This window comes from Actinia tenebrosa, unplaced genomic scaffold (genome assembly GCF_029948245.1).
Source record: "Actinia tenebrosa isolate PJP-AT-01 unplaced genomic scaffold, QUT_ActTen_1.0 PGA_scaffold4__44_contigs__length_22323623, whole genome shotgun sequence".
NCBI classification, from domain to species: domain Eukaryota; kingdom Metazoa; phylum Cnidaria; class Anthozoa; order Actiniaria; family Actiniidae; genus Actinia; species Actinia tenebrosa.
The window spans coordinates 5,446,880-5,470,655 of record NW_028292581.1 but is presented as its reverse complement, the minus strand read 5'-3'; the positions used below and the strand labels follow the sequence as shown (position 1 = coordinate 5,470,655).

Here is a 23,776-nt window from a genome sequence, read left to right as displayed (position 1 = left end):
ATGCTGAATACGACAAAGCGAAGAAAGAACTAGAGAAGATGCAAGAGAACTTCAAGAAGATGATGGAGGATTACCAGAAGCAAATCAACGAAGCAAACGAAAAGTTGGTATCTCTACAACCAGGTAACAAATCATCAAAACAGGAAGCAATCGAACCGGTATGTACTCTTAGTGACGTAGGCGTCGTAGATGTACGAAATGCACTCAGGCGCGATTTTCGTATCATTGGTATGATTGGAGGAGATACACACAAAGACCGCTTGTCTCTCGTAAGTCTCTTGAGGCAAATCGAGGTTGGTCTTAAGAACAAATACAGCGAGACAGAAGTAATCGAAGGCGTGATCAGAGCGATTAGTCCATCACTTAAATTAAGATCTTATTTAGAAATGATGCCAGCGCTAACGATAGGAAAACTTGAGCAGATTCTAAAAGCACATTATAAACAGAAATCTAGTACAGAGCTTTACCAAGAATTGACAACGGCATGTCAGGCTGCGAAGGAGTCTCCGCAAGATTTTCTAATTAGAGTCATGGATTTGCGCCAACAAGTTCTCTTTGCATCGCAAACGAACGAAGGAACTGTTAAGTATGACTCTGCGTTAGTAAATGGTTTATTTCGCCACGTGATCGAGACCGGCCTGCAGTCGGAATCCATACGCACAAAGCTTCGGCCACATCTGTTAAACGCTGACGCTAGTGACGAAGAGCTAATGGAGAAATTAAATGCTGCGGCGTCGGAAGAGTCTGAGCGCATGAGTAAACTGAGTCCTGGGTCACGCAAAGCGCTCGTTAATCAAATTCACGCTCCTGTCGAACAAAACAATAGAAAAATACCAGCGCCAAAGAACCATGGCAGTGGGAAAGCACAGAGTGAAGATAGCTACATGGCAACGCTCAAGGCTCTTCAGGCTGAAGTGGCTGCAATTCGATCGGATTTAAATAAACCGCGCGAAAGAAGGAAGGAAGAGAGGAATGTTCGCCGTTGCACTAAATGTGAAGAAAACAACGCTGAAAGTTGTAGTCATTGTTTTAAATGTGGATCGGGTGAACACTTCGCGCGGGGTTGCAAAACAAAGTCGGGAAACTCCCGACGGCTACGCCCGGGGGACAGGGAGTAGTCCGGGAAAACAAAGAGTCCCATGTGTGCGTGTCGTGCGGAGTACAAGGGAAACAAGAAACAGTCATACTTTGTTCGGGATGTGAAAGTGTTAATTACTGTTCAAGTGCGTGTAAGTTTGCACATTGGAATGAGCACAAAACACTTTGCAATGCAATAGGCTATCTCACCCAGCAAGAGAATGAAGAGATGAGAGAACAAGGATTTTACCGCACACACCTCACGCCAGGACAACTCACCAAAGTTGTTAATTTGGTGGGGAAGAAATGCATGATAACTTGTTTGTTAAATGGTCGCAAAACTGATGCATTATGGGATACTGGGGCTCAGGTTTCTATCCTCCCCAAAGACTGGATTGACAAACAAATGGATGGGACTACCGTGCGTAAAATAGGGGAACTTTTAGATGGGCAAAATCTAAACCTGACAGCGGCCAACGGTACCCCTTTCCCATTTGAGGGTTGGGTTGAAATAGACTTTGAGCTTTTGTCAGGAGGAGAGGGAGCTAAAGTCAAAGTTCCTTTCTTGGTTTCACGAGACCAATTAGACACACCTATTATTGGGTACAATGTTATCGCAGAACTTGTTAAACGTGAAGGGGAAACAAAGGACGGAATAGTAGACAGTATGGCGGCGACAATGACTCATCTGAAAAGAAGCGACGTAGAAGGGCTAGTGAGTACGCTGCGCGCGGTTGATCCATACTGCGAACTTGCCGAAATTAAAACTTGCAAGCGAGACATTGTAATACCCAAAAAGCAAGCAACAATTATAAAGTGCTCAGCAAAGGTTGGTCCGACTGAAGGTAAGATTCCAGTTTTGTTTGAACCAGACCCCCAAGCCTCGTGGCCGAGTGAAATAAATGTACCAGAATCTGTAGTGACTATCTCGGGAGGCTCATCCAGTCGCGTGAAAATCAGTGTCGAGAACCACTCTGACCATGACGTACGTATTAAGGGCCACACTGTTCTCGGTAGCCTCTACCAAGTACGGTCGGTGACACCTGTCGAGGTAACACGGAGAGATCTACCATGTCAACAAGCGACACCACCCAGCGAAACGGATTTTAGCGCCGAGGAAATCTCCCACCTACCTAGCGTAGACGGCCTGACAGACGAGCAAAAGAACATCGCTCTGAGCATGCTCAAAGAAGAGGCCCACAGTTTCTCCCAAGACGACAACGACATCGGCTGTGCTGAAGAGCTGCAAATGTCTATCAACCTGTCAGACACCAGACCAGTCCAGAAAACGTACACAGCAATCCCGAGACCTCTGTATCCTGAGGTAAAACAGTACGTGGAGGACCTTCTAAACCGTGGCTGGATACGACACTCGAGATCCTCTTACTCTTCACCAGTAGTGTGCGTTCGTAAGAAGGATGGCAGCCTACGTCTGTGTGTCGACTATCGTCAGCTGAACGAGCGCACAGTTCCAGACCGACACCCACTGCCGCGTGTGCAGACAACTCTAGAGAACCTTGGAGGGAACAGCTGGTTCTCGTTGTTGGACCAAGGAAAAGCCTATCACCAAGGATTCATCCATCCATCTTGTCGAAACCTTACAGCATTCGTGACTCCATGGGGCCTCTATGAATGGGTTAGAATTCCTTTTGGTTTAATGACAGCGCCTGCTGAGTTCCAACGATTCATGGAAGGCTGTCTCCACGACATGCGAGATGACTGTTGCGTCCCCTACATCGATGACGTCATCGTGTACAGTAGGACTTTTGAGGACCATGTCGAGCACATCCGACAGGTTCTACGTCGTTTACGATCCCATGGTATTAAGTTAAAACCTGCTAAGTGTAAGCTGTTTCAAAGAGAAGTCCGTTACCTGGGACAAATCGTATCCGCAGAAGGATATAAACCCGACCCATCGAACGTTGCCGCAGTACTAGTACTGAAAAACTCGCAACCAAAAACAGTCGGGGATGTAAGAAAACTTCTCGGGCTGGTCGGATATTATCGGCGATACATTCAGGACTTCTCAAGGATTGCGTGTCCTCTGTTTGAACTCCTACAAGGACGAAACGAAACTAGCACACCAGAACAGTGCAAGAAAACGTTCCGCCGTGGAAAACGAAGTCAGCCTGCCGTTTCGTCCTCGCAACCAGTAACCTGGGCAGCCAAGCATCAGGAAGCCTTAGAGAAGCTGCTGAATTGTTTGGCTACGCCACCCATACTTGGTTATCCAGACTACAACACGTCGTTTGTACTGCACACAGATGCATCAAAGGAGGGATTAGGAGCCGTGCTCTATCAAAGGCAGAACGGTATTATGCGAGTGATAGGGTATGGTTCGCGGGCACTCACGAAGGCTGAGAAGAATTACAACTTACATTCAGGCAAACTAGAATTCCTAGCATTAAAATGGGCTATTTGTAACCATTTCCGCGAATATCTCTATTACGCACCGCAGTTTACCGTCTACACAGACAACAATCCCCTTACGTATGTACTGTCGACAGCTAAATTGAACGCGACCGGCCAACGTTGGGTAGCAGAACTTGCTGATTTCAGGTTTTCAATCAAGTATCGCCCAGGTAGCGTAAATGGTGACGCCGATGCTCTCTCGAGAATGCCTCTTGACATCAACACCTACATGGAATCCTGCACAACCACGACAACGAGAGAAGACGTCTCAGCGGCCTTCAATGGACTCCATGCTCAAGAGAAAGGTGAAGCCGTCTGGATAGCAGCAGTGGGTGGTACTCTAATAACTCCAGATGAAGAAATGTTGAGTGGAGTGACAATTAACGGCCTCCCAACAGATACCATTTTGGAAGCTCAACGACAAGACCCAGCAATAGGACGCGTACTAGCCATGAAGACTGAAGGACGCTGCCCCACAGTCAGAGAGATGAGGAGGGAGCAACCACAGACAACATCTCTGGTTCGACACTGGAATAAACTACATATAGACGACTGTGGACTACTACGCCGACATATTGGAGAGTATAAACAGCTTGTACTTCCTCCACAATACCACAACTTAGTGTTCAAGGAACTCCACAAGGATATGGGACATTTAGGGGCAGAGAGGGTTGTACACCTCGCACGTGAACGAGTCTTCTGGCCAAACATGGAGAGAGACATCACTCATTTTGTATCTCACGTATGCGAATGTATCAAGCAACGCAAACCGAATCGAGAGACTCGTGCTCCTCTGCAACCCATCAGCACATCCGCGCCTTTTGAACTAATCTCTGTGGACTACCTTCATCTAGAGCGCAGCGTGGGTGGTTATGAGTACATACTGGTAGTAGTCGATCACTTCACTCGCTTTGCGCAGGCATATGCAACTAGAAACAAATCAGCAGCAACTGCAGCTGAACGACTGTACAACGACTTCTTTCTCCGATTCGGATTTCCTGGTGCAATCGTACACGATCAAGGAAAGGAATTTGAGAACAAACTCTTTCAACAACTCCAGCGTCTATCAGGAACATCTCGAGTGCGGACGACTCCATATCACCCACAGTGCAACGGGAAAGCAGAGCGCTTCAATCGGACACTGCTGTCGATGTTAAGAACTTTGCCTGAAACCGCAAAAAGTAGATGGAAAGACTCGCTAAATAAAGTAGTGCACGCGTACAATTGCACTAAAAGCAGCTCAACTGGTTACTCGCCATTTTATTTGATGTTTGGCCGGACTCCAAGACTACCGATCGACATAATTCTCGGAACATCAAACAGAAAGGGAACATCCAGCTACACCGAGTTCGCTAAGAAATGGCACACAGCAATGCAGGAAGCATACCTGAAGGCAGCGAAAAATGCTGATATCTCTACCTCTAGAGGAAAGAAGAACTATGACCAGAAGGTTCACTACACACAGTTGCAGCCAGGTGACCGCGTTTTGGTCAGGAACCTCTCTGAACGTGGAGGGCCAGGAAAGCTTAGATCACATTGGGAGGACAAGGTTCATGTGGTAGTACAAAAGAGAGAGGGAATCCCGGTATACGTTGTGAGACCGGAAGGACGCCCAATCGACGGTAAAAGAAGAATACTCCACAGGAATCTACTCCTACCATGTGACTCACTTCCACTGGGCCACACCCAGCTACAAATGGAACAAAGGCAAGCAAACCAGAATCAAGATAGACCGGCCTTGACACAACCTCAGTTTCTAACTAATGACAGTCCATCTGATGACGAGTCAGAAGAACAGTTTAGAGGGTTTTTACCAAACGAACTGAATCCAGCAACTAATGAACGTGAACATAATGAGTCAGCGGAAACAGACCCCCCGCAAGAAGACCAGGTATCCCAGCAAGACAATCTACCTCAGGAAGACTACGCAAGCCATGACCAAGCTCAGAACCTTGAGGACGCTCAACCTCAGCTCATCACTGTAGGCGAACCTGACACAGAATTAGAAGCAGTTCCTCCTACAGAACCGGAAGGCAGACCAGTCCGCGAGAGACGCCCTCCACAGACGCTAACCTACAACACTCTTGGGACACCAATGACTAACTGGTACCATGCAAATGGTATCGCAGCTTACCCTTATTACGGAGGGACGTATCACTACCCCGCTCCTGCACACGGAGGGACCTTCATCAACCCACCAGTCTTGTCTAGACAAGGACAAGTTCAACAACCTTACAACCAACCTGTATACCCATGGACAGTGTATCGCCAACAGTTTAATGGCTACAACACTTACAACCCGCAGTACTAACAGATATATTTTTAGCATATTATTCTTATAGTTTATCAAAAAAAAAACTGGAACGGGACTGTGTCAAATACACAATGATTAGTCAGGGACTACACACGTCCTACTACACGAAACATTAGAGAGACGACGTGCCCAGCGCCGGCGGACAAGAGAAGTCATATGGACTATAGAAAACGAGACAGCAATGAACTGATTGGGCCTGATCAACCCAATTCACTTGAACTCTATAATCTGTAGATAGTCTTTGAATAGTGTACACGTCTGATTTATGTTTAGTGTTTTGTCATGTCCAGGAGGACATCATTTTAAGTGGGGGAGTATGTGAGACACAAAACTAGTACGGCATTTCGTGACTAAGTCTTTATGTAAATATTAGAGTGTGTGACGAAATGTTCATGTAACCAGATAGTAGTTTTGTAACCAGAGATATAGATAGGGATATATACTTACACACATGTACTGAGCATAGATCTCAAAGAAAGAAGCAGTAAATATAAGTTCCAGCAAAAACGTGTCAACTATTGGTTCGAACGGAAAGTACCGTGTGTAACATATACACAAAATGCAATGAATCAGAGGTAATTTATTTAGTACAGGGTTGGTGCTGAGGTACAGTAACCACTTAGAATTTAAGGAGTATTCCAGGTCCCAAAAAGGATTTTTCAAGGAGTATGTTTAGCTAACTATACCATGGTTTTACACAGTGTTTGCACATGGCCAACTTTCTGAGTACCAGTACCCCTCATAAAAGGGAAGTAACAGCCCCTCCCCTCGCACTCCTTCCAAAAAACAATAGTAAATGGTCCCTAACAGTACCCTTTGTCAAGTACTGCAATAATAATGCTTGTTTTCCTTGCAGCTTAAATTGAAACATGTAGCTAAAAGGATTGTTCCGCACGAAGCAACCATTTTCCAAGCAAGTATGTTAGGTACTAATGCCATGCTTATCTGGGACTTTGGAGATGGGACTGTCTTGACAACAAATAGGACTATTGTCAGCCATGTGTATAGCAAGTAAGTGATTATCACATCTTTTTTCTTACTGTAAGTTATATAGGGAATCAAGGCTGGCATCATATAGTGGTACCATGCTTCCTGTTCACCTCTTAAGTCTAAGAGTTGATGAAAACAATTCCTGGACTGGGTAGAGTATGTGAGTGGAGTTAGTAAGGTCTCAGGGTTGATGAAAACAATTCCTGGACTTGGTAGAGTAATGTGAATAGAGTTAGTAAGGTCTCAGGGTTGATGAAAACAATTCCTGGACTTGGTAGTATGTGAGTAGAGTCAGTAAGGTCTCAGGGTTGATGAAAACAATTCCTGGACTTGGTAGTATGTGAGTAGAGTTAGTAAGGTCTCAGGGTTGATGAAAACAATTCCTGGACTTGGTAGTATGTGAGTAGAGTTAGTAAGGTCTCCAGGGTTGATGAAAACAATTCCTGGACTTGGTAGAGTAATGTGAATAGAGTTAGTAAGGTCTCAGGGTTGATGAAAACAATTCCTGGACTTGGTAGTATGTGAGTAGAGTTAGTAAGGTCTCAGGGTTGATGAAAACAATTCCTGGACTTGGTAGTATGTGAGTAGAGTTAGTAAGGTCTCAGGGTTGATGAAAACAATTCCTGGACTTGGTAGAGTAATGTGAATAGAGTTAGTAAGGTCTCAGGGTTGATGAAAACAATTCCTGGACTTGGTAGAGTATGTGAGTAGAGTTAGTAAGGTCTCAGGGTTGATGAAAACAATTCCTGGACTTGGTAGAGTATGTGAGTAGAGTTAGTAAGGTTTCTCCAGCTTTATTTAATTTGAGAAATTTTCTCTCTGTTCTCTGGTTAATTTCTTATCTCCACAAAACTTAACTTTTTTTTTCTTTTTTTCTTTTTTTAAGAGAAAAGGTGTATGATGTTGAAGTGATGGCTTACAACAATGTTAGCTACCAAAATGCTTCCCTGACCACTTTAGTAACCAAAGATTATTCTTGCCAACCTCCAACTGTACAGATTCTTAGATGGCAACAAACACTGGTACAGTACATCTTTCATTAATTAAACTAGACCTTGAGTTCCAAAGGCTCTCTGCTTCTGGTGTTTCTCTGTCAGTAATAGTAACTATTTGTGCTCAAAGCCATCTGTTGACCGACTGTTGGTCTTACATGTCAGTAATAATGCGCTAACGACTCACCAACATCAGATCATAAGTTTTTCAACTGTTGGTGTACATCTCTCTGGATCAAGGCTGAAAAATAGCCAACTGTTATTTCCTGGACAAACGGGCAACAAATAGTCGACAAACAGTCAACAAACAGTCAACAGCTGACCAACAGTCTGTCAACAGATGGTTTGGGGTGCTAATAGTTACTACTACCTTCTCCATCATAGGTTTCTTCATCTCTCACAATTCTGAAACTTATGACTTAAAAGCACTGGGGACATATAGCCTTTAAATCCTGGTACCCATGATTACCAGTATAATGAAACTAGAGTTTTCACTGAGAAATTGCAAGAGGTTCCAATGTCCCATATTCGAGTGAAATTTTGTGAGTGGTTTCTAATGAAATGCTAAACAGGGATGGAATACTGCACTCCTTTGATAGTATGCATGCTGAAATAATTAACTATAACTTTAGTGCCATGTCAAGAATCATTGCACACAATTAAATACAGTTAGAAAGCATATTCTTTGAAAGCTGTACTTATTCTAATTTGTTAAATTTTCTTTGTTCTTTCAATCCAAGGTAAATAGGTTTGAAGAGGTGTATTTTGAGAGTGAGGTGACTCTTGACTGCGATTCCGCAAATAAAGCTGTTGTTTACCAATGGGAGGCAAGTTATTATTATTTTCTGGCAAGACTAAGAATAATTGGATACTCCATCAGTTGTCTAACTCAATAGCATCTATTAAGTGCTCAATGCAAACACTTTAGACTAATTTAATCACTGCCCATCTTGGATCGCAAGGTATTGATATCTAGGGGGCAAATAAAGATGATTGTTACAACAATGGCATTATTAAAATTACAGCTACTACAAGAGAATGCAATGTAGTGTATTCCATCAATGAGCTAATCACTTAACATCTCATTGGATGGAAAATGTAAATTGGTACATCATTTTCGTGTCATGATTATCAAGTTAATCTATTCTAAACATACAGTTACAAACATTTAAATGTTTTAATTCATCTTTAAGTTTAATGTCATTCAGTTATAATGTGGGTCATTGAACATTGTTAATTACCTATTCATCAGTATGTTTTTATATTTGTATTTATTTTTATTTTAAAGATTTATGAGACCTCAAATATGAAGAAACTTAACAACATTACATCATATCTGAATGAACCAACTCTAATCATTCCTTCTTTCACCTTGCCTTATGGAAAGTATGCTGTAAAGCTCAGGGTTAGTATTGCTATTTTTACCCAGTAAAGCTGTAGACACATCACATGCACAAAAGTATGACCACATTTTAATGTATGCACATACTTCTATGTATGGGTTCTGTACGTTAAACAGACACTGACTGTCCAAGTTACACGCACGGACACAGTGACAAACTACTGGCTTTACTGTGCTAATTCTAAGAAGTTGCTTTTGTAATTTAAGGTTCATAAAGAAGGTACACCAGGTCTCTACTCCAAAGCTGTTGTGGAAATAACTGTAGAAAAGATGGGCTTGGTGGCAAATATTAAAGAAGGATCTATGAGAGTTGTTGGTTATCAAAACAAGCAGAACGTTACTCTAGATGGCAGTAGTTCATTTGATCCAGATTACCCTGAAGAGAAAGACAAATTGAGGTATGAATTAAACTACAATTATTTCACCTTTAATAATAATATCCATAATATCTGTTTTGATAACTTTGCATGGTCCATAATAACTGTATGCTAATTTTTTACCTGAGTAAATATATTTGGATTAATCCCATGCCACAGCTAGGACCTTACGAAGTTGTTTTACTCAGTCAAGTTGTTTTGCTCAATCAAGTTGTTTTACTCAATCTTGACAATCTAGCTATATCTTTTCATAATATAATTGTGGACATAATTTTCGTTAGTATCTTTTTTAGTATTCTAATTAATTTTCCTACATTATAATTGCCATAGCTTTAAATGGGCCTGTCATTTACTAAGTGACAATGAGACCAAGTGTTTCGATCCAAGATTCAGCCTCTCTTTAAATAACTCGACCCTGACATTTCCTGTACAATGGCTACTACCAGGCGAGAGTGGCTTTTTTGTTGTCCTCACTGTCAGCAAACATGGCCAATTAAGCAAGACTGCATGGCAAATTATTAGGATGGTTGATGCTGAACCTCATTTGTAAGTATTAAGATAGGGGACCTTTTGTAGTGATAAAATGCCCCACTCCTGATTAACCTATGATTAACTTTTGAGTTTTTTTCGCAATGAGAAGCACTATTTGACTTGTTTGCAAGGATGCACCCCTGTCAGAGTTACAGCATTAACTTTCACTTCATAACGTATCCACCATGACCTCCTGAACCAACATGAGCAGCATGGTTCTGAGATAAAGGAAAATTCTGTCATTTTCAAATGACATTTCTTTTTCGATATGTTCAGTTAATTTATTTTTATTTTTTTCTTATGTACTAGATTGACAGTCGATTGCCCACAGTGTCAGCAAGGATGGGTGAATCCGAGTGATCCACTAGTACTGCAAGGTTCCTGCCTAACATGCCCTTGGAATAATAAAAATCTCACTTTCCAATGGAATCTGTATTTGATAAGCAATGACGGTGCCCCACTTCCAGACCCAAAATGTGTGTCTACAGTAACAGAATTTGTCAACAAACAGCGTATGACAACTGCTGTCACTAAAAGACACACTGTGAAGCCACCAACAACAGGGTGGTATCCTTCTAGATACTTCACTGCATTTTCAACTCTTCCTTTTACTGGAAGAAAACCCACCGCTAATAATTACAAGACTAGTCGTCCAGATGAAGAGCTGGCCAAAAACCAGGGCTTCAAAGTAGATAAGGGTGAAATTTGTAGTGGTCCAATTACCATCGACCCTAAAGTGACACCAACAACAAGATGCAAGTTTGTTCCTAGGAATCCATCTTATGGTTTTGGGTTCAGCCATCACCCAACCACATCACCTGGGATCTGGATTTGCTCAACGACTACAGAACCATTTGGTAAGTTCCGATGTAGGACGTGTATGGGGAAAGTTCATCAAGAATAGCTAACGAGGCAGCATTTAACATGAAATACGAAATTGCTGGTGCAGCAGTATATGATAACAAACTAAGGGAATTAATTGCAGTGCAATTTTATTGGTAATTGGTATGTCAAATGAGGTTATCCTACATGAAACTCTTTTTATGTTTTTTAGCATGTCAATATTGAAGTTTGTGGATGGATCCAAAGGTCTCTCAAATAAAGGGAGATATCCTACATGAAACTTTATTCACATTTTTTAGCGTGTCATTTGATTTTTGTGGAGGGATGAAATACCTCGAATCAAGGGAGATATACTACATAAGATTCTATTCACATTCTTTAACATGTCAATTGATTTTTGTGGAGGGATGAAATACCTCGAATCAAGGGAAATTCCTACATGAATAGGAGCAGGCGTAGCTCAGTTGGTTAGTGCGCGAACTTCAGAGCTTGAGGTCACGGTTAGATCCTTAGGATCTCCACGTCTGTTTCGACTTCTCTCTAATCCTTTTAGCTTAAGCTTTGAATACTCTTAAAACAGAGCACGGATGGAGGGAGGGGGTAAAGTGCGCACCGTCGGCTTCCATTGATAGCAGTTGAATTTCAACTGAAGGAACTACCAACGTTAAATATAGGTACTTTACCTTTACCTTTTACATGAAACTCTATTCACATTTGATGGGTCTATTAATCAAACCTACTAATACAGCAAAGCTGAGAAGTAAATGCACTACTATATGTTCCGCCTTGAATGATCAAAACTGAAGATGATAAGAAAACACATTACTAGATGACATATTTCAGTTTCAGCCAAAATGATTTCACGTCAAACGTTTGTCCCCAGATCGCTTTAAAACACACTCCCGTGGCTTCGGATCAGGTACAGTTGCCTTTACCCGTCCTGCAGGATCTGCGACGGGACATCCACATTCCCCTGTTCCTACCATGAAAGGATACCCAACATCAAAGCCAGGCATTACCAGTCCAATGACACCAACAGCGCCCTCTGCTACTTCCTCCATTGGAATGTCTGATAGTCTCTACAAACCGGACTTTGTTGTCCCCACTGCACAACATAACCTTCAGATACTCTCGAAACACCGATTAGAGATATTATTCCCTGATTCCTGGTCAAAAACTGGGCGGATGGATCGAGATTTTGTACTATTACCAGGAAAACTTAAAGCAGAGTATACCTACATGCTAGCGTTGAATGTCAAAGATAATTTCAAGACAAACCAAGATCACAGGAGAGGAATGGCTAATGTGTTCTTTAAGGTTAATAAGAACCCAATTATAGGAAGCTGTAGTATTGGTCCAACGTCTGGGTATGAAATGGCAACCATCTTTGGGATTAATTGTAAACGTGGAATTGTTCAGGTATGTGAAGTTTCGTCCGTGCCTCACCCTTCCTGACCTACTCTGCTTTATGTTACACCTGTAACAACTGTTATCTAATTCACTTTTGATTATATCATAGGCTAAATTAAGTTATCAGGTTACTTGCAAGATCCAGGGTGATCAAGAAGATGAAAGCATGCTGCTATACACAGGATCTAACGAACACCCCACCTTTAGGTTACCGGCTGGAAAAAGAGAACACGGCTACAAAGGTATGCTTCGAGGATTCATTCATATAAATCAAACTTAAAGTTATGTGTACATTTTTTACATAACCCCTAGTTCAGTACTTTGAGTATGAATTCAAGTGAATGGTTTAATGGAAAATTCGAATTTCAGAACGTTTTCCTATAACTTGCCTTAAAACTTGCTAATGACTCGACAACGTTTTCAAACATTAAAGATGCCAGTAACTAGCTGTAAGTACATCCTGCATACCACGCCTCAGCTCTGCATATATCTCGGGGTATAACAAAGTGGAATTTCCGCTTTCAATGCCATTGAATTTTCACCATTTGAAGATCATATTTTTTTAGCTTTTCTTTCAAATTGTATATCATTGTATATCTTTTTTTCTCGTAATAATCAATTTTAAAATTCGCTATCGTTATTTCTTCTCTTTGTAGTTTCTGTCCTTATCTCAATGTTTAATTGCAAGCGAACCGCAGTGAAAGTCTGTCCTGTTGATGTAATTGTAAGGCCGTCCAAATACAGTCCTTCAAAAGATCTTTTGTGAGTAGTATACATTGAGAAATACGAAAAATATGTACGTATCAAAATATAAACATGACGGTATGAAGGATTTAAGAATGAAAAAAAGGAGTACGGTGAGAATTGTATGCGGAGCACTCAAAAACGGAAAATAAAATTATGCATAAAAAAATGAAAACTATGTTATGGTATGGAGCACTTGAAAACTAAGTTTAAAGGGATTTATTACATCCATTTTGAAATCACAAGCAAATCCTACAATCTGATTGGTTCCCTGCAGCAGTGATTTCAGCATAAATTGCACGATTTTGAGCTCTCGATTTTGCTATTTAATGTAAGTAAATGATTCTTATACAGTAATGATGAAAAGGTAAATTATACACCGTGAAAAGATGAAAAAACTTAGTAAGTTTTTTCATCTTTTCACGTTGTATAATTTATCTTTTCATCATTACTGTTTCATTAGAAACACCGACGCAGCTCACACTAGTTTTTAGCTAGTTATATCTGATTCTTAATACATGTAATGCATTTTGGTCCTATATAAATTCATTTTAGTTTTGGATTGAAAGTGTTGGTTTTCAAAATGAGAATCATTGCTCGATCAGTATAAACAAGTTCTCTTGACAGCATGTTTGAATCGACTGCTTGTAGATTGTAAGTCATGTCGGTTTAACTGGAAAAAACGTCTTTTTCAAAAAAGATTTCAAAATGGATATAATAAAGTGGTAACTGAACTGAGTGGAGTGCAATTTTGGTCTGAAATCAAACTTGCAATTACAAATCGCACTCCCGCTACGCGGTCGTGCGGTCGTGCGATTTTGTAATCGCGCGTTTGATTTCAGACCAAATTGCACTCCACTCAGTTCAGTTACCATTATTAATAGACTCAGCAGTCATCAACCAATCCTCTAATTAACTTAATCCAGTGCTCTTAGTGTTTGGAGTCCTTGCGAACCCTTTATTTGCATTCGTTCGCCAACATCTTTACACTACTTGTTTGTGTAGTTTAAACAAGACTAAGGAAAGGATACAAACCTACATTAAAGTTGGAGACGAACAGAAAGTCAAACAACTGGTTTACATATTGACCAAAACATTCAACAGGTATACTACTGCATATAGTTTAAATTATATTCTGTTCTGTAGTTTTTTCACCTTTCGCGCCGAGTTCCGTTTTCCTTTTCCTTTTCCTTTCCCTTTTCCCCCTTCTTTCATTTTTTCCACTTCGCTATTCATTTATTTTTTTCTCATACTTTTTTTTTCTATTCTTCCTTCCCTTCTTTCTTTCGTCCTCCCTTCCTTCCTTCCTTCTCTCCTTTTTTTTTTTTTTTTTTTTTTTTTTAACTTTCCTTTCTTGCTTTTTCACTCATTTTCATGGAATAACTGCATTGATCATTTTATTTTTTATTTCTTATTCTTCTAGGTTAAACTCCAGCGGCAAACATCAGCCAATTCGGACTGAGATGCTTGGGATTATGAAGCAATTTAGAGTCAGAGATGAGGTGAGGACTCTTTCTTGTGTTAATTATTCCGTTTCTCTTTTTGTCAGTGTGTTTTCTTTATTTAATTTTTTCTTTACTTTTTATCGTATATTTATTATATATATATATTTTTTTGTAGTTTTATTGTCGTTGTTGTCATATGATGTGTTATTTATTCCCTATCTCTTTGTCATTGTGTGTTATCTTCGTTTAATTTTTATTTTATTCCCTTATTCCGTTTAATTTTTATTTTTTGTGGTAATGTTGTTGCTGCTGTCTTTGTCTTATGTTTGTGTGTTGATATTATTTGGTCATTACGCCTAAACATTGTGTAGATGTTGTTTGCAAAATCGTTTAAAAGTAGCACATTAGACTGCGAAACCTTTGTATTAAATACTCATACGTCATTATTTCAGGCATCAGCAATTCAGACTGGTGAGACTATTGAAGCCATTACTAGCGTTCAGAATGAGGTATGGGCCGCCTATTGTATAGTTGTTGCTTCTATATATATTATACCATTTTGATATAAACAACGTTAAATATTCTTGATAATTTTGGAATATTAAGCAACAAAATCATGATCATAAATGGGATCAAATCCCATAAGACCTGAGAGAATTGAATAGTTGGATCGAGTGTTCCATACAACGGTCGAATAACTGGGAAGGTTATGATGACCAATGGTTTCTTTTGTCGAGATCGTGCAGATTTATCAAATTTATGGTTGGGACTGATGTTTGCTCGTTAATCAATAATTTGAAAACCGTTTGATCAGTACAAAATCTGGACAGTATATTCCCCTTATATTCATCATAGGAACTTATGAAGGAAAAATAGCTATTTCATCGTCTTTTCTTTCTTTTTCTCTCTAGGTTGATGTAGAGGGACTTAAAATTGCATCAGAAATCCTGTCCAAAGTAGCTCGACACCTTAAAACCGCCAGGTCTATAAATAGAGTGGATTACTACGAAAGACTAGTGTACCTTGTAACAAAGCTGTCTTCCAATTTATTATCTGCTTCGTCCTACATGTTTGCCAAGTAAGCTATGTTTAAATGAGTTGCACTCTGGATTAATGCAGTTTTACTCACACCTTTTGTTCTTTCAAAGCAGCAAAAATCATTTTTTTCCAGTTTTGAAGCAACCTTTGGGCTGATAAAATGAAATGGGACTTGAGTGTACAGGATTTGGTGGAAGAGGGGGAGGGCAACCCTTAACCTCGAATCAAATCAGTGACACCAACAAATTATCTTTAAAAAGATGCCGAGTCTAGGAATTGAACCAAGCACAAGCGAGAGGGGATACAACTACGGCTACATCACCTTTAAATAAAAATTTGCTAGGACTAATCAAACACAATCTACCTATTTACGTAAATTTGCGCATAAGTTTACGTATGGATTAAACGTATGACATATCAACGAAAGTACAATGCATTAAGTCTGATGCACAACATTTCACGTCCTTTTTGTTGGTTCGACTTCTAGTGACTCGAAATCGACGCAAGTGCAGAAATTGACTCAAAAAGTGATCTTCCAAGCTCTGCAGCTCGTGATTAAGGTAGGGTGTTCGAGTTATAGCTTTCTCCAACCCATGCCACTTGTATTGATATGAATTTGATTTATTGTACCTTGTGTTGTTGCTGTCCTCCTCTTCCTCCTTCTCCTCTTCACCTCGCGGTGTTTCTTTATTACTGTTGCTCCTTCTGCTACCCGCTACCTGGTGCTCAGGTGATGAGATAGGAACTGAGTTTTTACAAAATGTTTCAGATAAAAACACATAGCCTTATTTGCAGTTGGCAGGAACAAGAAAATGCAATGCTTTGTCTCGTGAACTTGCGTGCTGCTTTTTTTCTGATTTTTATAGATAACTTACTTTCACAGACCAAATTAAATCATCTAATGTTGGGAGAAAAGCCTATGAGACTTATCCATCCGTCCCTTGGTGTGCTCATATCAAAGTCACTCTCAGTACCACAGTCTAAAGTAGAACTACAGAACGTCAGCTTTCTTTTGCCATCTAACATGGTAAGACATCTAGGAATGAACAGCAACTCCTACTCGTCTGCTTGTCTGGGGACAATCATGGTGGTCTACGAGAAAAGCCCATACATTTGGAGTGATAACCAATCACTGGTAAGTATGCATGAAGTAAATCCAGTCGTGCGACTGAAAATATTACAGTACAGACTTGTCGTAACAAATTGTAATATATTTGATAGACTGCGAGCAGTCCCTCTATTTCCCTTGGTCACTGTCCGTCTGTCTGTCCGTGTCGATTGGCCGAGGAAGATTGGTTAAGAGTCAAAAGTCCCTGGGGGAGGGGGCAGGGGAGGGAGGGACGAAAAGTCATGGTTTATGAAACAGAAAAGCAAGTTGGGGACTAAATTGGGTCATTCCTCTTTAGAATTCAATCCAACGGCTTGTATACCATTTGATGTGATGCATGTGCAGTCAACCTCCGAAGTGCCCTTTTCGAAAAACAAAATCATCCAAGGTCACCAATTCTTTTATCTTTTTCCTTACACAGCATAAGAGCAAAGTTTCAAGTCTCGATCTAACCTCGTGTCATGGTGATGTCAAAGCTGTCAAGAATTTAAGTCAAGAAATAGAAATCGATCTTCCGTGGGTAGAATATAAGGTAAGATTGCTCCTAACCAAAGTCTTATAACCGATTCTAAAAGTCTGCAATTTTCTTTTTTAGTGCTTCTAAAATATAACTTCATTTACCATTTTCTTTTCCCCTGCCTCCTCCACTGCCTCTCCCCCTCTCTTCCTTCCTGCCCTCTCTCGCTCGCTCCCTCCCAGAAGCTACCAATTATCGAAGTCGTTTGAGAGCATCTTAACTAAATAGCCCCTACACTAAATGCTTATAAATTTGTGGTGTTTTCAGGACAGCGAGCAAGAAAATAATTTCTCAGTAAAATGGAAACATCTAAACACTCATACCATTGTGAACGAAATGAAAAACCATTCACTGCAGCTGAAAATAAGAACGCTTTCGGAGCTTACCAACAGCCTAAGGCTAAAAGTGTTTGTAAGGTAAGTGTTTAATTAAAAAAAAAAAAAAAAAAAAGAAAAGACGTCCACAAAAATCGGAAAAAATTGAACAATTAATATTTTTGTTTTAATTTGAGGTCAATATAATCTCTAGACTTGCCCCAAGTCGACCTCTCTTGTTTTCCCGGCGTTTTTTTAAAAAAAAGGCAATAAAAATCCACTAGAACATTTTTTTCGCGCGCGCCTTCGTTTTTCTATATAATTCCCTTATGGTATCCCGTGTCGTTGATATGTGATCGGAGTTAGTAATTTTTTTTAAGCATTGGCAGGCCAAAAACCCATACGTCCTGGGTTGTGCCAAGTGAACAACGGGTGTAATGAATTTGCATGTGATTTTATACAATATTTGCAAAGCTCAATAATATTCCACTGATGTCTTAAATCAAGCCTAAAATTGCTTATAGTATAAGTAAGATGGCCTCTTTAATTGAATGAAATTGAATTGAATTAATGTTTAATTAATGGACGGACAAATGGTGTGTTCAAACGTGGAAAGTGTTCAAAAAATGAATTTCCTCTATCTGAATCCATTCAACTAGTCTCGTAACGTTTTTCAACAAAATCATTCAAAAAGCAAGAATGTTTGGTCCACTTATTTAACCCTACGTTCTGGCCCCAGATTAATAACTCTAGCGCCGTCCCTGAGTTTTGGACTATATTTATGCATGTCAAGCGTTTTACCTTTTCTTTCACTTTATTTGCCTGTAATGTATACAATCAAGTCGCTTAGTCATGGCTAATAAGAAAACCCTTCCTGGTCTTCAGTTTAATGATGTTACTTATCATTGCTTGGAATCTGTCCTTGATTCTGCAAGATTTTCTTTAGCTGCAGCGCTGTTGATTCTTTACATATTAATTTTTTGCAGCAACGCAAGATGGCAAAAAAAAAAATAATAATAATAATAATAATAATAATAATTCAAGCATCTATTTTTCCTGAGGATTAAAATGTTTGATGCAAGCCAAATAAAGCGTGTGTGTTTTATTGTATTTTTAGCACCAGCGAAGGGGAAGAAAGTCTACAGAATTCACAGATTTTTAAAAGTACCGCAGGAGGATCTGTTGAGTTCTTTTTCACGTCAAAACAGCTGATTAATTGTGAGTAGCTCAGAAATTCTTGTTTCGTGTGTCTAGCGTTGTATGGTTATCTGAGAAGGTTTTAATATTTTTGGGAACGGCATTTTTGGGGATACAAATTTTTGTTCAGTTTCGGGGTGCCTCAAGGAACAATAAGTGTTAACGAAGATTCATTTAAATTTCCAATCGTCTGAACATCGAAAACTGCTTTAAAACATGGTGATCTGGACTCTAAGTTAATCAAAACATCTTTTGGTTCATTTTATGATTTATATCAATATTAAGCCGCGTTTTGTCGATTTTAGCTTCAGGAACATTGCGTATTGGAATCATTGTTGAAGACAGTGCTCAGAATAGGATAAAAAAGGTTTGTTATCCTTCGTTTGCACACGACGTCATAGTCGCCTTGTTGGATGAATTTAACAAAAGAATTGTCAATGAATTATTTTGTTGTATCATCCAACATGGCCGCCGTGTCTTTTGTTATTTCACTCCCTTGGGAATGATTGAAAACCAGCAACAGAAGTTAGGATTACCTTATATTCCAGACTTCTTTTTTGCTGTGTATTTCTCCCAATCTTTTTCCCCGCTAAAATATGAACGAAATTTACTACCGGGAATGCGCGACGTTCTGGACTTTTCTGTTTTACATCTTTTCTTTCATCTTTTCACTTTCACTCCTCTTTTTTCGCTCACCTTTTTAAGATGGTAACTTGGTGCTTATTCATTGATTTTAGATCATGAAGGTTTCGCCTGTCAACTATTCCTTCAGTAGCAAATGGATCGGTTGTTTTTACTGGGACAAACCGAGTGGCAACTGGTCGACTCAAGGCTGCAGTGCAACAGAAAAGACTTCGCAGTTCACCGTTAACTGCAGGTAGGTAGAATGACTTCTGAATGGATTCACGACAGCTGCACTTTGCTTAATCATTCGTATTCATATTATTGTGCTTACCCCTTGTTTGTTTGGTTGTTTCAATTTACCCCTCCCCCACAAACAAATTAAGAGAAAGAGCAGGGTGGAGGTCAAGGGATAGGCAATCAGGGTAGTTCCTTTGATTTTAATGTATTTTCTATATTAGAGAGTTTAAGATTTACGCCCACGGCAAACGTGGAACGTTGACCAGTGAAACATTATTTCAAATTACTGGTTGGGGGGGGGGGAGGGGGAGGGGGAGGGAAATCAAAATCCAATGTAAGATAAAACAATAAAATATTTGTGTGTTGTGAGAAAGTGAAAACGTGGTCACGTTTGCTGTTTGCGGGAAGAAATAAAGTCAATCTAAAACTTTGTTGTTTTTTTCTGCAGATGTAATCATTTAACACCATTTGGTGCAGCAGCTTTCTTGGCTCCAAATCAACTCAAACAAATAGACTTAAGAAAGTTTATAAGGTAATAATTTTAAGATAACCTGTCTCTAAGTACATTAGCTCTTATGTTACAATGTATTTATCAATTGAATCGAATATTTGACAGTTTCCCACTTCTCTCAAATTGTCTTCCATTTGTCTTTATATAGATCATCTTGCCATTCCTAGATCATTAGTTACAGACGTCCAGTGTCTTTATACTCATACTATGTACTTTTCCTGCAACTCAGTTATATTCAGTGGACACAGCTCAATTTGGAGGACGAAACAAAATAATTTTAATTTCCTGAGAATTGGAAACCTATCGTTATGTCCTCCTAATTGAGCTGCATTTCGACGTGCCGCAAGGGGTCTTTTCAATAGCTCTCCAGTGTCACATAACCTGGACACAGCGTACCTATTATATATTCCGTAAACATATCCACTCTTTACTTTCTACACCTTTTTTACTTATTCTTCTACTCGATAACTAATGGTCTTTATTTTCCTTTCCTTAGTGAAGATAATATAGTTGCAACTTCATTGGTTGTCTCCATCGCATTGTTATACATGTTCTTAATGATATTTTGTGTGAGAGCTGACAGACAAGACAGACGTAAAGAGGGAGTGGTAGACTTGACGTATGCACCATGCAGGAATCCACATAAGTAAGTCATTTCTTCCTATTCAATAAAAACTAACCTTTTTATTTTAGAGAAACGTTTCTCGTTACAGTTCGTATCATTATGTTGAATATTTTCTCTTTCTTTATCGAGGAAACTCTAAAAAAAATATACATAATTTGATATAGACATAATTTCGCCAGAGAGCCTGGTACGATACATTGAGTAATGTTAATCTTGTCTAACTTTACAGATACAAAATCATTGTGGAAACAGGACATTGGTTCGGGTGCGGTACCACTGCTGATATCATGATTCGTCTGCATGGTGAAAACGCTACTTCTGATGCCATAGAACTGGTTGGGAATGGGAAACCTGTATTCCAACGGGGATCAACGGATGCCTTTCTCATCAAGTAAGATTTCAAATAATTTATCCCGCGAAGCAATTTTTTAAAAATTAAGATGATATACTGTCTTGTAATTGCTTGTTGCTTTGTCTAGCTTTCGTGAATAATTTTTTCTTTATTAACGTATCCAGATATTACTTGGAAACAGGCTAATCCCTTGCTCTGGAGATAATATATATTGATGATATAATGATGAGCTAGCAATCATGTTGAGTAGTGACCATCTGAATATATCCCCAGCGCAAGCTAATAAAATATTTCTTATATATATTTTAATTTGTTTCTGCTTTCAATTCTTTCCATGAAGTTTAAACAACTGTTTGATTTTACAAGGTTCCATACGCACTTTTACATGAGAACGTTTTGAGCAGTTTTGTTATTGTAAAAAGATCACAGCACAAGCGCGGTCGTGACCAGGGAGCTCATGAGCGCCCTGGTCGTGACACGGTAAGGTATACGCCAGACCAATCACGTTGCACGTGAATTTACTCTCCATCCAACCAAATACCTGTAGCGCGGCATGAACACGGCGTGGACACGGACACGCCAACGTCACGGAACTGCCAGACCAATCACTTTGCGCGAAAAAATCCCCCAATCAAAATCCTGGCACGGTCACGGCAGGGTACGCTTAAGCTACGGACACACAGTGTAACATTGCGCGCAATGTTGCATGCAATTGATGTTGCGAGCCATGACACACGACGCAATTTGCTGCAGTAGAAAATATCATCCTTCAGCGACATTGTCTGCAATGTTGCGCGCAATGGTGCACCGTGTTTCCTTGCCTTTATGGCACCGAGTTTTTCACAGTCATACGAAAACTGCTCTAATCAGTATCACGTAATGCTACAGTTTCGTCTTACAGGCCCATCAGCTTTTTTAACACACGGCTAATTTATTCCCGTTAGGTTTAGATCGCTGTCGTGCTTTCTCTTACAAAACGTTTTCGAATCGTTGCCGTTGTCTTTCTGCAGGTCTCCCTGCGATCTCAGTCCACTATGGAAAGTCCATGTATGGCATTATAACCAAGGGGACAACCCAAGTTGGTATCTGAACAGGGTGATTGTGAAGGATATGACGACAAAGGAAAAATGGTTAGGAAATGACCACCATTATTATTTATGTCATCTTTGAGTTTTATTTTCTCTCAATAATTACAGTGCTTGCTAATCACACGCGCAAAATCGTACAATAAGCCGTCGCTAAAAAATAAGGTTTAGTGGACGTCAATCAAAGTGTTTCCATGACTTTATAGTAAAAGCCATTCTCGTACTCTTTCAAAGTGAATTTCTAAAAAAGAATTCCAGATTTTATTTCTTGAATCAGATGTTTCGAGATGTTAACCACATTCCTTCGTTCAATGAAGATGTTTGAAGATGACATTGTCGGGAACACAAAGTTTTCGAGGCCTATAGAATGTCATGGAAACGTCTTGATTGACATCCACCAAAACCTACTTATTATATGATTTCGCGCTTATGACTGGGAAGCACGGTTATCGTTATCGTAGCCTGGGCACCAGAGAATTGTGGTGCTTTCTTTAGAAACAAACAGATGCGGGATGGAATTTGAGCTATATCGTCGTTTTTATCATTCTTCCAGGTATTTCGATTGTTATCGATGGCTTGCTGTTGATCAAGAAGATGGCAAGGTATGTCATTTCTATTTTTTATGTTAGTGAGACCCATAAGTGTTTGCTCTAACTATTGTATGACCAGTTTGACCGCGAGCGCCGATCCAGTTTGACTGCGAGCGTCGATGTTTGTCGTGGAATTATAACTAGTCTCAGCTATTCTCAACTTAATTCTGAATCAATGTATTTGTTTACTTAGATTGATGTTGAACTCATGGCCAACTCTGGTTTAAAGGAAAACCGCCTACAGGTGGGTACCTTCCACACTCTACCCGCTCAGACCATCCAGAAAGCTCTATACCATAACTAGACCATCTGACTCATTCTCGATTCTCTGTTTCAGTATTTTTATCACAGTTGTATTCAGTATCTCGTGGATTATCATCTATGGTTATCCGTCGCAGGCAAGCCTCCAAGAAGTCGCTTCTCTCGCGCACAGGCAAGTCATTAGAACCGGGTTTGGTAAATGAAAATTGTTTGAACTCTCAGGAGCATTTTCTCAAGGGTTACCGTCCGTGTACGGAGATACGAACGGGGACCACTTTTACAGATAACCAATCACGATGTACAGTAAAATCAAAGCGATCTAGCCTAAGCCAATCAGGAGTGAGCAAGGGAGCCAAGATCTGATTATGTTTTCAACATCCGTGGGAATGAAACATTGTGAAATGGTCCCAGTTAGCGTCTATACTGAGACCAAATAGCATAATACTCAGGGGAATGACACGTGGACCGAAAAAAAAGTGTGTTCACACTGTAATGCTAAAGCAAATGACATGTGGTCTGAATGAGTAAAATGATGGTTAAGTCTATATTTGCTGTGCGATGAAAAACTAATCCTAAATAAAAACATGTACTGTTTTGTTGTGTTGCAGCGGTTGACGTGCTGCCTGTCACTGATAATGAGTACATTGTGTGTGAGTGCTGCCTGGTACAAGACAGATGATAGTAATACTAAGGTATAACATTGCTAATGTACGAAATATATACATCGATTTGTATGCACAGGTCCTGATGACTCTAGATGATTGATGCGGAAGTAAAGGG

At 39.9% G+C, this 23,776-nt stretch overlaps 1 protein-coding gene across 2 annotated transcripts in view; it reads left to right on the top strand.

Moving 5' to 3' along the window:
• The window catches only part of LOC116298311 (polycystin-1-related protein), a 42,807-nt gene that overhangs the window by 6,696 nt on the left and 12,335 nt on the right, over positions 1 to 23,776 (top strand). For both annotated transcript variants that reach the window (XM_089036941.1, XM_089036942.1), the window contains 29 exons: positions 6,660 to 6,814; positions 7,680 to 7,815; positions 8,526 to 8,612; positions 9,074 to 9,190; positions 9,395 to 9,585; positions 9,895 to 10,110; positions 10,405 to 10,952; positions 11,822 to 12,357; positions 12,458 to 12,590; positions 13,005 to 13,110; positions 14,098 to 14,196; positions 14,516 to 14,594; positions 14,990 to 15,046; positions 15,449 to 15,615; positions 16,063 to 16,135; positions 16,459 to 16,710; positions 17,105 to 17,215; positions 17,468 to 17,616; positions 18,632 to 18,732; positions 19,017 to 19,078; positions 19,449 to 19,588; positions 20,021 to 20,104; positions 20,580 to 20,729; positions 20,938 to 21,099; positions 22,071 to 22,190; positions 22,699 to 22,747; positions 22,929 to 22,979; positions 23,073 to 23,168; positions 23,605 to 23,688. In XM_089036941.1, the coding sequence (XP_088893067.1) occupies positions 6,660 to 6,814; positions 7,680 to 7,815; positions 8,526 to 8,612; positions 9,074 to 9,190; positions 9,395 to 9,585; positions 9,895 to 10,110; positions 10,405 to 10,952; positions 11,822 to 12,357; positions 12,458 to 12,590; positions 13,005 to 13,110; positions 14,098 to 14,196; positions 14,516 to 14,594; positions 14,990 to 15,046; positions 15,449 to 15,615; positions 16,063 to 16,135; positions 16,459 to 16,710; positions 17,105 to 17,215; positions 17,468 to 17,616; positions 18,632 to 18,732; positions 19,017 to 19,078; positions 19,449 to 19,588; positions 20,021 to 20,104; positions 20,580 to 20,729; positions 20,938 to 21,099; positions 22,071 to 22,190; positions 22,699 to 22,747; positions 22,929 to 22,979; positions 23,073 to 23,168; positions 23,605 to 23,688 (4,311 nt within the window). The remainder of the gene's footprint in view (positions 1 to 6,659; positions 6,815 to 7,679; positions 7,816 to 8,525; positions 8,613 to 9,073; positions 9,191 to 9,394; positions 9,586 to 9,894; positions 10,111 to 10,404; positions 10,953 to 11,821; positions 12,358 to 12,457; positions 12,591 to 13,004; positions 13,111 to 14,097; positions 14,197 to 14,515; positions 14,595 to 14,989; positions 15,047 to 15,448; positions 15,616 to 16,062; positions 16,136 to 16,458; positions 16,711 to 17,104; positions 17,216 to 17,467; positions 17,617 to 18,631; positions 18,733 to 19,016; positions 19,079 to 19,448; positions 19,589 to 20,020; positions 20,105 to 20,579; positions 20,730 to 20,937; positions 21,100 to 22,070; positions 22,191 to 22,698; positions 22,748 to 22,928; positions 22,980 to 23,072; positions 23,169 to 23,604; positions 23,689 to 23,776) is intronic.